This window comes from Ammodytes marinus, assembly GCF_949987685.1.
Source record: "Ammodytes marinus genome assembly, chromosome: 11".
Lineage (NCBI taxonomy): Eukaryota > Metazoa > Chordata > Actinopteri > Uranoscopiformes > Ammodytidae > Ammodytes > Ammodytes marinus.
The window spans coordinates 4,505,321-4,520,320 of NC_137215.1; the positions used below are offsets into that span (position 1 = coordinate 4,505,321).

The 15,000-nt window shown below is 38.4% G+C and overlaps 2 protein-coding genes across 3 annotated transcripts in view; both read left to right on the plus strand.

The window, feature by feature from the left end:
• LOC307257573 (LIM domain-binding protein 1-like) overlaps positions 1-5,385 on the plus strand; it is a 34,451-nt gene extending 29,066 nt beyond the window's left edge. The window contains exons 10-11 of the mRNA XM_080036834.1: positions 303-334; positions 482-5,385. Coding sequence (XP_079892960.1) covers positions 303-334; positions 482-691 — 242 coding nt within the window. The 3' untranslated portion in view covers positions 692-5,385. The remainder of the gene's footprint in view (positions 1-302; positions 335-481) is intronic.
• Positions 5,386-9,889: 4,504 nt separating this feature from the next.
• prom2 (prominin 2) overlaps positions 9,890-15,000 on the plus strand; it is a 42,712-nt gene continuing 37,601 nt past the window's right edge. The window contains exons 1-2 of one of the 2 annotated variants that reach the window (XM_080037377.1): positions 9,890-9,982; positions 14,587-14,674. The gene's annotated coding sequence lies outside the window, so the exon portion shown is untranslated. Of the gene's footprint in view, positions 9,983-10,934; positions 11,191-14,586; positions 14,675-15,000 lie in introns of those variants that run through there. The other variant, XM_080037376.1, reaches the window with a different exon arrangement.

Genomic DNA, 15,000 nt, shown 5'->3' on the forward strand with positions numbered 1-15,000 from the left:
GGTGGAATGAAACCCCCCTCCCCCCATCCCCTCCATCCCCCTTTACCCCCTTCCTCTCCCCCCAACCATGATGCAGCACTCTGGGGCCAGGGATGCTCACTGCTGGACCCCTGAACTGTCCACTCATTGTCCTGTTGTGATGGGGTTCATGATAAGAGAATGCTATTAACTCCAATTTGTCGCTACATTAAATTAGTTGAAGCTATACTGCGTAACTTTTTCATATGTATGAATGTCGGTTAGATTCAAGCCGTCGCCAAATGAGTTGATAAAGTAGATCTCTGTATTTCTCAGCATGGCAGCGTTTACAAACTCCAACTCGTCAGTGCAGCCAGTAGTGCATACGACACTACTTTATTTTCAATCGGAAATTTGTCAAATTATTCAAAATAGTTTAAAATTTGCTAAATTAAGTAATTGGGCGCTACACCCCCCTGTATTCTAGGGGATGATATGACCCGGCCCTTGCTGTCCCCTCTAGGACGTGATGATGGTGGGAGAGCCCACTCTGATGGGAGGGGAGTTTGGTGACGAGGACGAGCGTCTGATCACGCGTCTGGAGAACTCTGGGCCGGAGGCGGGCGGCCTGGAGGACGAGGACAGTTACAGCAGCTCCCCGGCCCGCAGCGCGCTCTCCCCCTGGAACAACAAAACCCCAAACAGTCACGACAGCAAGAACGACTCCCAGTAGAACCGGCCCCCATTTATCCCAGTACAGCTGACCCCCTAGCCCCCTTAAAGGTGGAGGCAGGGATTCTGGAGAACGCTTGTTGTCCAAATAACTTTTTGTCGAAATTGGTGAATATCTTCTCACGATCTGCTACCTGTATCTACGTGCGTAAGTGTACGTACTGTGTGTGCGCTGAAAAAGAATCCAGTTTTAAAACACAGCCTAGGCTCTGTAAGGAGGCATGTTGCAAGCTACAGTGTTTACATAATGGCTCACAGAGCACACAGTACAAACAGGTAGCACATCATGAGGAGATATTCACTGATTTCGATAAAAAGTACATTTGACAACAAGCGTTCTCCAGAACCACTGACTCCTCCTCTAAAACCTACTGGGATCCACTTGAGCCAACGAACAGACGAACACTTGTGTTCAATTTATTTTTGTTTGTTATTTTCCGTTATGTTATTTTGAAGTCGAAGGGAGAGTGACTAGGGAAAGAGACAATAGCTGATGGACTGAAAAAAAACTCTTGAAGGACAATGTTGTCAGCAAAATCCCTCTCGCTCCCATATATTGTTGCACATGCTCAGTCGTGCTCAGAACTTTGGCCCTCGGGGTGTGTGTGTGTGTGTGCGCGCGCGTGTGTGTGTGTTTGAGCCAGAGTTGTTGGCGTGTCCCTTAACTGTCCGAGTGCTCACTGTCGGTGGGTTCTTGTTCCAACCTCGGGTCTCTCGGTGTGTGTGCAACATTTCCTTGACAACGCACACGTACACACTTTCTCGTTTTTCTGTTCTGTGCTCAGTGTCAAAATGCTTTTTAGAGACTTTTTAATTTAACGCATTTTTTATTGTTTGTATTGCAGGCTGCAGACATCACTCACTACTTTAGTATCAAAATTCAAAAGTTCGGTTTTAAAAAATTCTAAAAAAAAATCATTTGTTTTTGTAGGACCTGGTTGGAACAAAAACCTGTACAGTGCCGGAGCTTGAGGACCGGAGTTGAGAACCACTACGCTAAACTTAAACACACACACACACACACACACACACATACATGTGCTGACACACACACACACACACATACATACATACACACACACACACACACACACACACACACACACACACACACACACACACACATTGACTCACGCGTACACACACACACACAAGCACTCAACACATACATTGACAAGCACACACACACACACACACACACACACACACACACACATTGACACATGCATACACACACATGCACTCCTTACATACATTAATACACACGCACACACACACACACACACGCACACACACACACACCCACACACACACACATCCACACACACCAACGGCATAAAACATTGAGGTACTGGAGCGAGGTGGTACGCAGCATGTCTGGACCAGATGCTACAGAAATGTGTGTTTTTCATTTTCTATGTTTTAGACTTCTATGTTCTCAATTTATTTTAATTTTCTTTTCTTCGTTTTTTTTTTAATTATTATTATTTTTGTAAACAATTACTTTCTTAAAAAAAATAAACCGACAAGCAAAGCAAACAAAAGCACCCCAGGAATGATCCTTTGCACTGTTTTATTCCACTATTAGCTCCTATCTATTTTTATTAAATGAATTAACGGTGTATTTTGGATTTTAATTTCTTTCATTTTCTATTATTATTATTGCTGATGTACGAACTGTAAAAACACCTGAATCCTGCAGTATATTATGTATAGTATAATATGTTGAAGTATTACTGTTAGATCATTTCTTATTGTGATGGTAATAACTTTCCATGTAAAGTCTGTGCTTGATATAATGTCACCCATCCTTGTGTCAGACGCACACACACACACACACACACACACACACACACACACACACACACACACACACACACACACACACACACACACAGGAACAGACAGGAACAGACACACACACACACACACACACACACACAGGAACAGACAGAGACACAAGAACACACACACACAGGAACAGACAGAGACACAGGAACACACACACACACACACACACACACACACACACACACACACAGGAATAGACAGAGACACAGGAACACACACACACACACACACACACACACGTCAACAGGTCCTTTGGTTACAGTGCTAGACAAACCGGTTTGTTTTGTGAGGACAACGTTACGTGTATTTTTAATACTGAACTGCATCTGGAAAAAAAACGTCCTTTCATCAGGGTATCCACAGGCATGACACGGCATTGAATATTGCTATACTTTCAAGGCTTAAAATACGACCTTTAAAAGAATTGAATTTCATTTAGCAAAAATGTCTTTAAAATAAATGTCAGACAGTTTTGGAGGATACGATAAACACCGTAACATCTGAATTTTTTTTTAACTGTGTGTTAACTATGATGCCAGCCTACAGGTGTTAAGGTTTTATACATTTACTTTATTAAAAGTACCTTTTAAAAATGGCTACAGATTTTCAATGACATCCGTCCTATTTTTGCCAGTATACGACGGTGACGTTGGCATTACATTTTAATTTAAAAGTGGCATTAAAAAGGTATTTAAAAAAAAAAAAGTCTTCAGTTAAACATGTATGTCCATGGTGGTACCCTGTTCTTACTAAATGTCCATTCAACATCTAAATTTGGACCTGTTGACTTGCCATAGCCGAAACTGTTTTGCTTTTTTTTTTTTGTCTTGGAAAAATTCTATCTTATCTGGGGGTCCTCTCTATCAGTGACAGAAGAAAACTTCTCGAAATTTGCTACTCAAAAAATAATATTTTAAAAACAAAAAGTTTTCACAGGATTGTAAAATAAGAAAAAGTAAAAAAAAAAAAAAAAAAAAAAAAAAAACGAATTTTGTATTAACTTAAGTTTTCCCTTGAAATGTTTTTAAAATCAGAATTCTGAAAAGCTGCAGACCAAGGAGCTACACATGTAAAGATTCTTTAGATATTGATTACAATGTGCTTGTTTTTAAAGGTGCACTGTGTAACTTTTGGGGTTGTGTCAGAGAAGTGAAACATTTTCAAAAGTTATAGTCTCATAACTGAATAAACAAACTTTCCTCGCAGGGAAAATGTGATCCCTGGAACACTGTTTGAAGTTAGAAAGCTTCCTGAAAAGTCACTGTAGTTGTTGTTTACAGCAGCAGGGGCCACAGTTTGGTTTACAAACATATTCTATAGTCTTACGTTTGGTTCCAGGTTCCTCAAAATATTTTTTTGATTTATGACGATAGAATTATTCAATACTAAGAATTACATGTAGATTAAATATGTTTAGTAAACTAACTGCAGGCTCTTCAAATGTAAACAAACCCTCCCCCCCCTCCTCTGAAGCTGCATAGTGCACCTTTAAGTGTTATGAAGAATCCTTTCCGTTGGCTTTACCCCCCTCCCTCCATGTTTTGTGTCTGTGCTTGTATATTTTTAGGTAGTACTTTCTGTAAAAGTTATTCTATGTATTCCTCCTTTAGAACTATGGGAAAAAAAATCATGTAAAAAGAGATGTAAAGCCTCTTGATTTTTTTTTAATCGTGATTTTTAACGGTACAATCACTGATAAAATGAATTTTGCCCTCCATTTTAGCAAACTGTATTTATTTTTATATGTACTGACTTGACATTTCTCTGTTCTTCGGTTCCCAACCCACCTGTACAATACTCATGATAATATATGGAGGAGGTTGTTGGGCTGCTGAGTCAGTTTCATGCTAATATTGGTCATTCAATTACTTGATTATTTTTTTTAATTTTTTAAAGAAGCTCCCTGGTTATTCTTAATTGTCAATTAGAATGGTTCAGTCTATTCAAACTAAAGGGATATTTAATTTTAGTTTTTTGCTCTTCTCCCCACAAAAAAAAACTAATTAATAACCACATTTTGAGAATACACAAATCAAACTTTTTTCAGATTTTATTTTTTTGAGAGTAATTTTCCTTGGAGTAAATTTTCCTTGGAGCTTCGAGTTCCTTAGCTGACGAGAAAGAATCTCACAATCACATACAATTTGGACACATGAAATAAAATTTCCCTAAACCAATTTCAATTATATGATTTTTTGTATTTGATAAGGTATTTTACTGATACATTACAACATCGATTTTAAATGGATGTCCACCACAGGGCAATTAGTTATGTTCGAAAAACTTTCTAAGTGAAAAATGCAATGTGTTTAATAATGGCGAAATATGCTGACCATTGACTTAACATATTAACATAGCAAAAAGAATCCTTGCCATTTCTGCTTATGTTTTATGTTTACTGGAAAAATGTTGCTTAACTTGTGGGCTAAAGCTATTTGAATTGTCATTTGCAATCTCTCCCAGCAGAGGTCTCTCAAACCGCCTTTCAGAAATTCCTCCTTCAATATATCCTGTGAAAATCCGCTACCATGTTTAAAAAAATCCTTATTCATTGTCCCTATCACCCCTAGTCTACTTTTGTGGTGTATCTACAGCAGGCCGACACAGATTTGAATCAAGGGGTGCAAACTTTTCAACATCCCGACATTTTTTCCTAACACAATTTAGGGAATAAAAAAGGGGGTTTGTGATATGCGAGCTGGAATGGTAAATGCACCCATAGAGAGCTGGCTCCTGTCCGTAGCGCCTCACCATAGGGGTTGGTTTTATATCTATATTTTTTGCCAGTTTTTTCTGTCCGATAATTCATGTATGGTATCAAAATAAAGATGAATTTTCACTGAAAAAATTAAAACAGAACTCCTGTCTTTATTTGACTCAATTGAAATGTATGTATTAATTAATTTGTGTGATATGAACATATATTTTTTTCTTAAAGGTGTACTATACAGTTTAATGGGAGGTGGATTTTTATTTTTTTTAAATTTTTTAAATTTTTTTTTACATGTGCAGAGCCTGCAGTTAGTATACTATAACAATATTAAATATTTAATAATTCTATCATAAATCTAAAATAAATTTTGGGGAACCTGTAACCAAACGTAAGACTAGAATATGTTTGTAAACTAAACTGTTGGCCCTGCTGCTGTAAACAACAACAACAACAACAACAGTGAAACAGTAACTTTTCAGGAAGCTGTCTAACTTCAAACAGTGTTCCAGGGATCACATTTTCCTGTGAGGAAAAGTTTGTCTATTCAGTTATGAGAATATACCTTAGAAAATGTTCACTTCTCCGACACACCCACAGTTACATAGTGCACCTTTAACACACTTAACTAAAACATAAAAATCCCACTAACAATGATAGCACAGATCACTGGATTACTAACACAATTACAAATGGATTTTTTGTTGATTCCAAGTCAGAAAATTCTTGAAATCACCATCTCTTGCAATCAAAACAGAAGCTTAATTCTGAAGGGCAACACAAATTTTTTTCTTGGCATGCAAAATGGATACAAGCAAGAAGCTGTGCCCAGTGCAGTTTACTGAATTTTTCTTATCGAAACAAAACTCCCAGAAAACTTGAGGTCTGCTGCAACTCTCAGCTCCTTTCATTTAAATCTGGAGACTTTTCTGTTTCCCCTTTTAACCGTTAACCTTTAACCTTTAATTTTTATTTAATTTAAATGTTTTATTTCTATTCATATTTTTCCTTCACTTTTCTAATGTGTATTATGTATTTTAATCTTGATGTATGTCATGCCCCTGTAAAGCACTTTGAATGACCTTGTGTCTGAATTGTGCTATAGAAATAAACTTGCCTTGCCTTGCCTATTGCAACAAAGTGTGTAGTGGAATGTGAGAGAGACACTGCTGCCCTTGTTTCAGAGTTAACACCAAACAAATGTTCAAGGATGCAAATCACAGAGCTATTTATAACCGTCTGCCAGTGTTTATTTATAAAAAGGTTTTTTTTTGTGGTAACACTTTACAAAAAGGTTCACAACATTGTAATAACTGCTACATAGATATGCATTACCGGTGTATGAGTGTGTGTGTGTGTGTGTGTGTGTGTGTGTGTGTGTGTGTGTGTGTGTGTGTGTGTGAATGGGTGAATGTGGTAAGAAATGTAAAGCGCTTTGGGGCTGAGAAAATCGGCTAAAAAGCGCTACATAAGTCAAGTCCATTTACCATTAGGATTTTTTTGTTTGAAAAAAATAAAAATAAAAATAGTAGGTAATATATGCATAGGTAATGCATATGTATGTAGCAGTTACAAAAAAAAAACCTTGTTTGAACTACAAATGCGATGTGAACTTATGTGGTTATGTAATAGGCCCATAGCAAGAGTTAAATATATCAGATGAGGCATATCTGTCTGTCTGTATATTCCCCGATGGAGCCATCATCTCATCCGTAGGCTACTGCACGAACACAACAAACACAAAATGGAGACAGACAGACTGACACCAGCTTCATGTGAGTTAAAGGTGGAGTCTGCGATTATGGAGAGAGCGCTTGAGGTCAAAATCCGTGAATATCTCCTCACGATCCGCTACCTGTCTATACAGTGTGTGAGCTTTGTTTAGAAATACCTGTTTATGGGGCGCCCTTAGCTCAGTTGGTAGGGCGTCCCCCCCATGGGCCTCGGCCAGCAGCGGACCCGGGTTCGATTCCAGCCCGCGGTCGCTCTCTGCATGTCACTCCCCTCTCTGCCCCATTTCACCTCTGTCTCTACACTATCAATAAAGCATAAAAATGCCAAAAAAAAATCTTAAAAAAAAAAAAAAAATACCGGTTTACAGAGCCTAGGCTGTGTGTTAACGCCAGATTTCTTTTCAACCCACACACAGACACTAGTGGATTGTGAGGAGATATTCACTGATTTTAAGAAAAACTGATTTGGACAACAAGCTGTCTCCAGAATCGCTGAGTAGCCAAAGCTTTTTTTGTAACAAACACTTGTTTTTCAAAGCTGGTCCATGTTGCGATAAGATCTTGATCCCATGAATCAACATGGAACACAAAAAATGGAAAAATATCCGTGATGTAATAACTGGACAAAGGTCATACAGTTTTGCCCATAATGTAACAGTAATTAGATGTTAGCAAAATATTTGTTTTGATAATAGCGTAATAATGTTATTAAATATATTTAGAGAAGTCCATAATTCATGCATTAAAGGGATAATTGCTCCAATGTAGAGTGTATTTTTTAATGAACGCATTCTTTCAATAGTTTTTTACTTTCATTCAAAGCTGAAAGTTGTAGATTTCATTAAAACAAATGTATTACAGGGGCGCCCTTAGCTCAGTTGGTAGGGCGTCCCCCCCCCCATGGGCCTCGACCAGCAGCGGGCCAGGGTTCGATTCCAGCCCGCGGTCGTTCTCTGCATGTCACTCCCCTCTCTGCACCATTTCCACTCTGTCTCTACACTGTCAATAAAGCATAAAAATGCCCAAAAGATATCATAGAATTTTTTTTTTATTACATTATTGGTCATTGTTACATGATGGGCTCCTACATGCCCTCACTGGCTCCCTACCTGTTGAAACAATGACCTCACATGACCAAGGTGCAGCTGTTCCAGGTGAGGCCAATTGATTAATTTAGATCAATCAATCAATCAATCACTGAGTGAGTATTTCAAGTCATCACATGACAAAGCCTCTTGGTTTCAGCTTAAAGGATCAGACCGTAATATATGACTTTGGATTCGAGGTTAATCAGGCCAGTGATAAGTGACTGTGTGTGTGTGTCTGTGTTTGTGTGTGTGTGTGTGTGTGTGTGTGTGTGTGTGTGTGTGTGTGTGTGTGTGTGTGTGTGTGTGTGTGTGTGTTTGTGTGTTTGTGATAAGTGACTGTGTGTGTGTGTGTGTGTGTGTGTGTGTGTGTGTGTTTGTGTTTGTGTTTTTGTGTGTGTGTGTGTTTGTGATAAGTGACTGTGTGTGTGTATGTTTGTGTTTTTGTGTGTGTGTTTGTGACAAGTGACTGTGTGTGTGTGTGTTTGTGTGTGTGTGTTGTGTGTTCCCTTTTATGCAAATGTATTTCTCTCCTTGACAGTTGAGAAAAGTTGTCACGATGTGTCCTCTTTGCCGAAGCAAGTTAAAGGTAAGTTATAGCTCTCATATACACAACTAGGTTTTTGTTGATTTGAGTTAGTTTATTTTTTGCTTTTTGTATGTATGGCAAATATAAGTGCATCTTAAAAAATTTGAATATGGGGCGCCCTTAGCTCAGTTGGTAGGGCGTCCCCCCCATGGGCCTCGACCAGCAGCGGACCTGGGTTCGATTCCAGCCCGTGGTCGTTCTCTGCATGTCACTCCCCTCTCTGCCCCATTTCACCTCTGTCTCTACACTATCAATAAAGCATAAAAATGCCAAAAAAAAATATCTTAAAAAAAAAAGTATTTTTTTAAAATTTTTTAACATGTGTGTTTTAACATGAATGAAAAGTGAATTTAAAATTGTTTTAGATGCACCTGTATATATGTTAAAAATCCAAAAATAAGGGTTTATAAAAAATGTATGCAAGTAATATGTCATGGCTCTATCTCCCTCTTGACGAAGTGTGGTTCTACATTCTCCTGAAAAATAGTCTCATACTCGTCATGTTTTAGCTTGTTCACCATCAGTTGTTAATACTAGTCTTGGCTTGTTGCAAAATTCTCCAATTTCTACCTGATTTCTGATACATTCTGTTCTTAAAAACCTTCTGAAAATTCATTTTTAAGACCCGTACATAGTCATTTATTATTTATAAAATAAATAAAAAAGTTATATTTTATTTATAAATTTAAAACATTTAAAATTTCTGATTTATAAAATAAATAAATAAATAAATAATATTTAATTCATAAATTTTTTTTTGTTGTAATTATTTATTCATAAAATCAAAAAGGTTGTATCCAAAATCTGTTCTGTAAAGACTTTTGGGCACCAATATGTTGTCATAAAGAAATAACAATTTTTAACTTAACCCCTAACTAAAAGAGAATTCTCACACTCTGCATAGTTTAGCCTGTTAACCATGTCTCAGCTTGTTTCAAAGTCTCTCCCACATATTGGCTTATATCCTCCTTGTTTACGATTGCGATACCACTTGAGGAAAAAAAATATTTCTTTGCTGTTGCCAGTAATGTCCGCGGGAATATTTATGACAATTTCTTGGCAATACTTTACAAAATAACTATCTAGATTGTGTGTTCCAAAAACTCCCGTTCCCATGTGTGTCATATCTCTCCCACATATCTGTTGCATATCTGGGCTGTGCTGTTGCTTGTCTGCACACCATCATGTCATTGCAGAATGCGGGCGTAGAGTGTTTGCTTGACATAAAACAACCATTTTATGCCGTCAAGAAGAGTAACATTATAACATTTAACAAGGGTTAATTGAAGATTGTATTAATGATTTGATAGCGATTCACTTTAAGGTGAGTGAATTATTATTATTTTTTTCAAGCACTGGTCAATTTTGAGATTTCTTGTCTATTTTGCTTCCATAACATGTCTTCTTTCATACTAGTAGAAATGAAAGGTCCAACATGTACATTAAGGTGTTTATTTGACTAAACCTTGTCTGTTTGCGTCTGTATATTTCCACTATACAACCATCTCCAATTGCCATTATCTCAACATTAGTTTTTTTCAACACTCTGAACCAAAATCAACTTCTAAAGCACTTACATCAACTAAACTTTCCATAATCATTCTCAGCACTATTCTAAAGGTTAATACTGAAGGATTTGTTCATATGTTGTTAATTGTCTGATTTATGATACATTTTGTTCTTAAAAACATGGCTACAATTTTAATGTATAAGTAAACAACTGGCATTTACATAATGATATATATATACAGTATATGTTAAAAATATAACCCTATTCATATGCAGTGTCTTGCCTTAAATAAAACTAGCCTGTCTACATATATATTACATAGTTATTGTTGGCACTGTTATGTTGGGTGTGACTTGACACCTCTCCGTTCCCCCCCCCCCCCCCCCCTGGGCACACTTTAACAATCCAGGGAAAAAAAATCCCGCAAACAAAGTGAGAAAAATCCCATTCGTTTGATGGGTAATCCCTCCTTTGTTTTTGCTTCCTTTCTTCCCACACACACACACACACACTCACTCACTCAACACACACACACACACACACACACACACACACACACACACACACACACACACACACACACACACACACACACACACACACACACACACACACACACTCCACACACACACACACACACACACACACACTCCTCTTTTTTCCCACGTCACTCTATAAGACCCTCCCATTCTCCCCCCCTCCCTCCCCTGTCTCTGTATAGCGCCAGTGTGTTCTCCACTCCAGTGAACACACAACTTCAACTTGCCAACCGGCTCGGAAGCATATCAGGTTTCTATACGGGACTGTGACGGAGTATAGAACTACCTCTCTCTCTCACACACACACACACACACACACACGCACACGCACACACACACGCACACACACACACACACACACACACACACACACACACACACACACACACACACACACGCGCGCGCACACACACACACACTCACTAACTAAATTACTGGAGATCAGAGCAGTGCGACTGTCCTTCACCGTCTAGCCAAGAAAAGGTAAGTTCACTTCTCTCTCTATCCTGTGTCTATAGTTGTATTGTAGTTTAAATAAATTACTTACTAACTTACTGTATTAGTATATATTTTGGTCCATAATAGCAATGCAGAGTACATAGAACAAACGGTGTAGGCTGAAAGAGCGGCTCAATAGGCCTTTTATCATTTTAATTTGACTATCAAAACAAAAACAATTGCAGAGGGTGCACTGTGTAACTTTGGGTGTGTCAGAGAAGTGAAACATTTTCTAAGGTTTATTCTCATCACTGAATAAACAAGGAAAATGTGATCCCTGGAACACTGTTTGAAGTTTAGAAAGCTTCCTGAAAAGTTACTGTTTCACTGTTGTTGTTGTTTACAGCAGCAGGGCCCACAGTTTGGTTTACAAACATATTCTAGTCTTAACGTTTGGTTCCAGGTTCCTTAAAATGATTTGGGTTTGATTTATAACGATAGGATTAGTCAATACTTAAGAATTACATGTGGAGTAAATTCCCCCTCCCGATACTGCATACTGTACATTTTTCTAGTATAGTTTTAGACAATATTACAATATACACTAGATCAAAATACTAAATGGTCTGCATTTATTTTACATCCTCGTGTGTGCTATTTACACTGGAACTCCTGTATTTGCGTTCTCAATCACACCCTTTTCCTCAGTATTTACCCAGACCCGGAGCAGCTTCTCAGATACACACACAGTGTACAGTAAACATGCCAAGGTTTCTGTGTTGTTCTAGGTTACGTAGGCTCTTATTACCGAAAGGCCAGACACTGCATGGGTGAATAGGATATAACAGAATTGGGATAAGGGCTTTTTTTTCATTTTATAAATCAAAAGGTCTTAAAAAAATTCACTTTTGGCATTTGAAATGTATTATAAATAGAAAAAAAATTAACAGTATTTGAACAAATCCTTCTGTAATAACCTCCAGAATAGTGCCGACAATGATTATGGAAAGTTTAGTTAAAGGCCTACTTCATTAGTGGGAATATGAAGGTGTATTGAACTTTGAGATCCTATGTAGTATAAATGTGCAAATTTTTTAGAAATCGGATCATCCTAGCCTGAGAAAAGGCAGAAAGAGTGTTTTATGGTCTCACTGTCTCACCCTACAGTTTGCCCAGTAGTGACATCACAACTGGGTAAACTGTAGGGTTAGACAGTGAGACCATATTCTACACACTGCCCCTTTAAGAGATTTACAGCTATAAAAAAACATAGAGGTGAAGATAGTAGCGCTTGGGAACATACTATTCAAATGAGTGGCGGTAAGCAGTAAAAGTTTTACTGTCACTAGTCAAGCATATAGGCAAGGCAAGGCAAGGCAAGGCAAGGCAAGGCAAGGCAAGGCAAGGCAAGGCAAGGCAAGGCAAGGCAAGGCAAGGCAAGGCAAGGCAAGGCAAGGCAAGGCAAGGCAAGGCAAGGCAAGTTTATTTCTATAGCACAATTCAGACACAATTCAAGCCACTCAAGGTGCTTTACAGGGTCACGAAATACATCAAGATTAAAATACATCAAGTATAGACTACACATGAAAAAAGTGAAGAAAGAAAAGAGGGGTAGGGGGGGAGGGGGATGTGTTATGGAAAAAACAGAAGCCATGCAGGTTTGGTTTCACATACTGATGCATCTCTTTTCAGTGTTTACAGCATAAATAGTGAACAACACACGGGCGGAAGTCGCAGCCAACCGCGTTGTAATAAACCATTTTATTATGATAAATTATAATGTGTAAATTACTGGGTGATTGATTCATGGAGATTAAATTATGTATAGATGTATAGATTGGTGGACAACGATACGCCTGTCTATGTTTTGCTCAAACAACTTTGGGTTGTTGTTCTGTAACAATGACTAAGTACAACGGAACTGAACTTTAGGTAACATTTCATTTCTCATTTCCTGTGATGTTGAAATGCCAGCATTCTTTGTACCTTCGACAGAAACTTCCCCTTGATAAGACGTGATGTGTGTGTTTGATGTGACATAGTCTTAGTCATTGTTGCTGCCGCTCCATCTCTGCTACCTGCCTGCATGTGCTTTCGATGTGATCTTTGTGGCCTATTTTCCCTTGTCTCCTGTGTGTTTGTGTTGTTGTTGCATGAACTGCCTTGATATCTTATCTAAAATGCATTTATCTTTAGTAGACTTGACTACTGTAACAGTGTCCTTGCAGGCCTTCCAAAAAAATCTATCAGACAGCTTCAGCTAATTCAGAACGCTGCTGCTCGAGTCCTCACTAGGACCAAAAAAGTGGATCACATTACCCCAGTTCTGAGGTCTTTACACTGGCTTCCTGTCACTCAAAGAATTGATTTCAAAATACTGATGTTGGTTTATAAAGCCCTAAATGGTTTAGCGCCAAAATACATTACTGATCTGCTGATACATTATGAACCGTCCAGAGCCCTTAGGTCCGTCTGGGACAGGTCTACTTACAGTCCCAAGAGTTAGGACTAAATGAGGAGAAGCAGCTTTTAGTTTTTATGCACCAAATATCTGGAACAAACTCCCAGAAAACTTGAGGTCTGCTGCAACCCTCAGTTCTTTTAAATCGAGTCTGAAGACTTTTCTGTTTCCATTTTAACCTGTACTTTTTATTTAATTTAAATATTTTACTTCTTTTCATTCACTTTTAAATGTCTTCTAATGTGTTTTATGTATTTTAATCTTGTAAAGCACTTTGAGTGGCCTTGTGTTTGAATTGTGCTATATAAATAAACTTGCCTTGCCTTGCCTAAAAAAAAATGTTTTACTGTTATGTATTGTAGGTTGCCTACTGACAACTGCCCGGGGACTACAGCTGGAAATGAGCCAAATTAGGCTAAAGCTGCTCCTTCTCAAAGGGCACTGTCCATGAAACTATAAACAAATAAACTAAACTAAAACTAAACTAAGGTTAGAATTGTAAAATAATATAATATCATAAAACATATTTAAGGACGTTGATTTTTAGGAACTAGACATGCAGTCGCTTAACCTTCATATTTCCCATTTTTGACGATCACATTTCTTCTGTTGCAATTTTCCAACGAATCGCATTGCAACCTCTGTCTCTATGACATCAGTCTGTGTGTGTAGCTGATCAGTTCAGTCTGACCCAGTTGTTAAGTTCGCTGGCCTTCACACAAGCAATCTTTGCGATACTGTTATCATTAAATCAACATTAGCGATAACGATACATTTTCGATAATATTGTGCAGCCATAGGTTCCCCCATGCCATTAATGTGTGTCATTGTGCTCAGTCTTTCTGGATTTATAACTTGTCAACCTATTCTTACTTTGTTTTGTTCGATTACAATTGCACTAAGTTTGAGAGCCTCTACCTCAATGCCGTTGTATTTTGTGCAATGACACAGATTCTGATTCTGATTCTGATTGTTTCCAGACGCTTCAAGACCGATCTTGAGCCATGAGGTGATCGCTCTAACAACCCGCATTTGGTCCATCACCCCGCCCGTCCCACCTGTAGACAGGTATGTGTGTGTACAGGTGTATTTATGAGGGAATTCTGCAGTGGGACATGTGGAAGAAGTTTTATTTGTTGAAGAAGTCCAAAATGAAAACAAATCTTTACTAAGGGTGTATTCACACATGCCGTGTTTAGTTCGGTTGAAACGAACTCAGATGCACTTCCGCCTTCGGTGCGCATCTTTCAGGCAGGTGTGAATACAGCAATCGCACTCGGGGGCGGACCAAACAAGCGCTCCGAGACCCAGCTGAAGAGGTGGTCTCGATGCGCTTACATACGCACTCTGCTGCAGTTCGTTTGTGGTGTGAATTTGGCCGAACTCGATCCGAC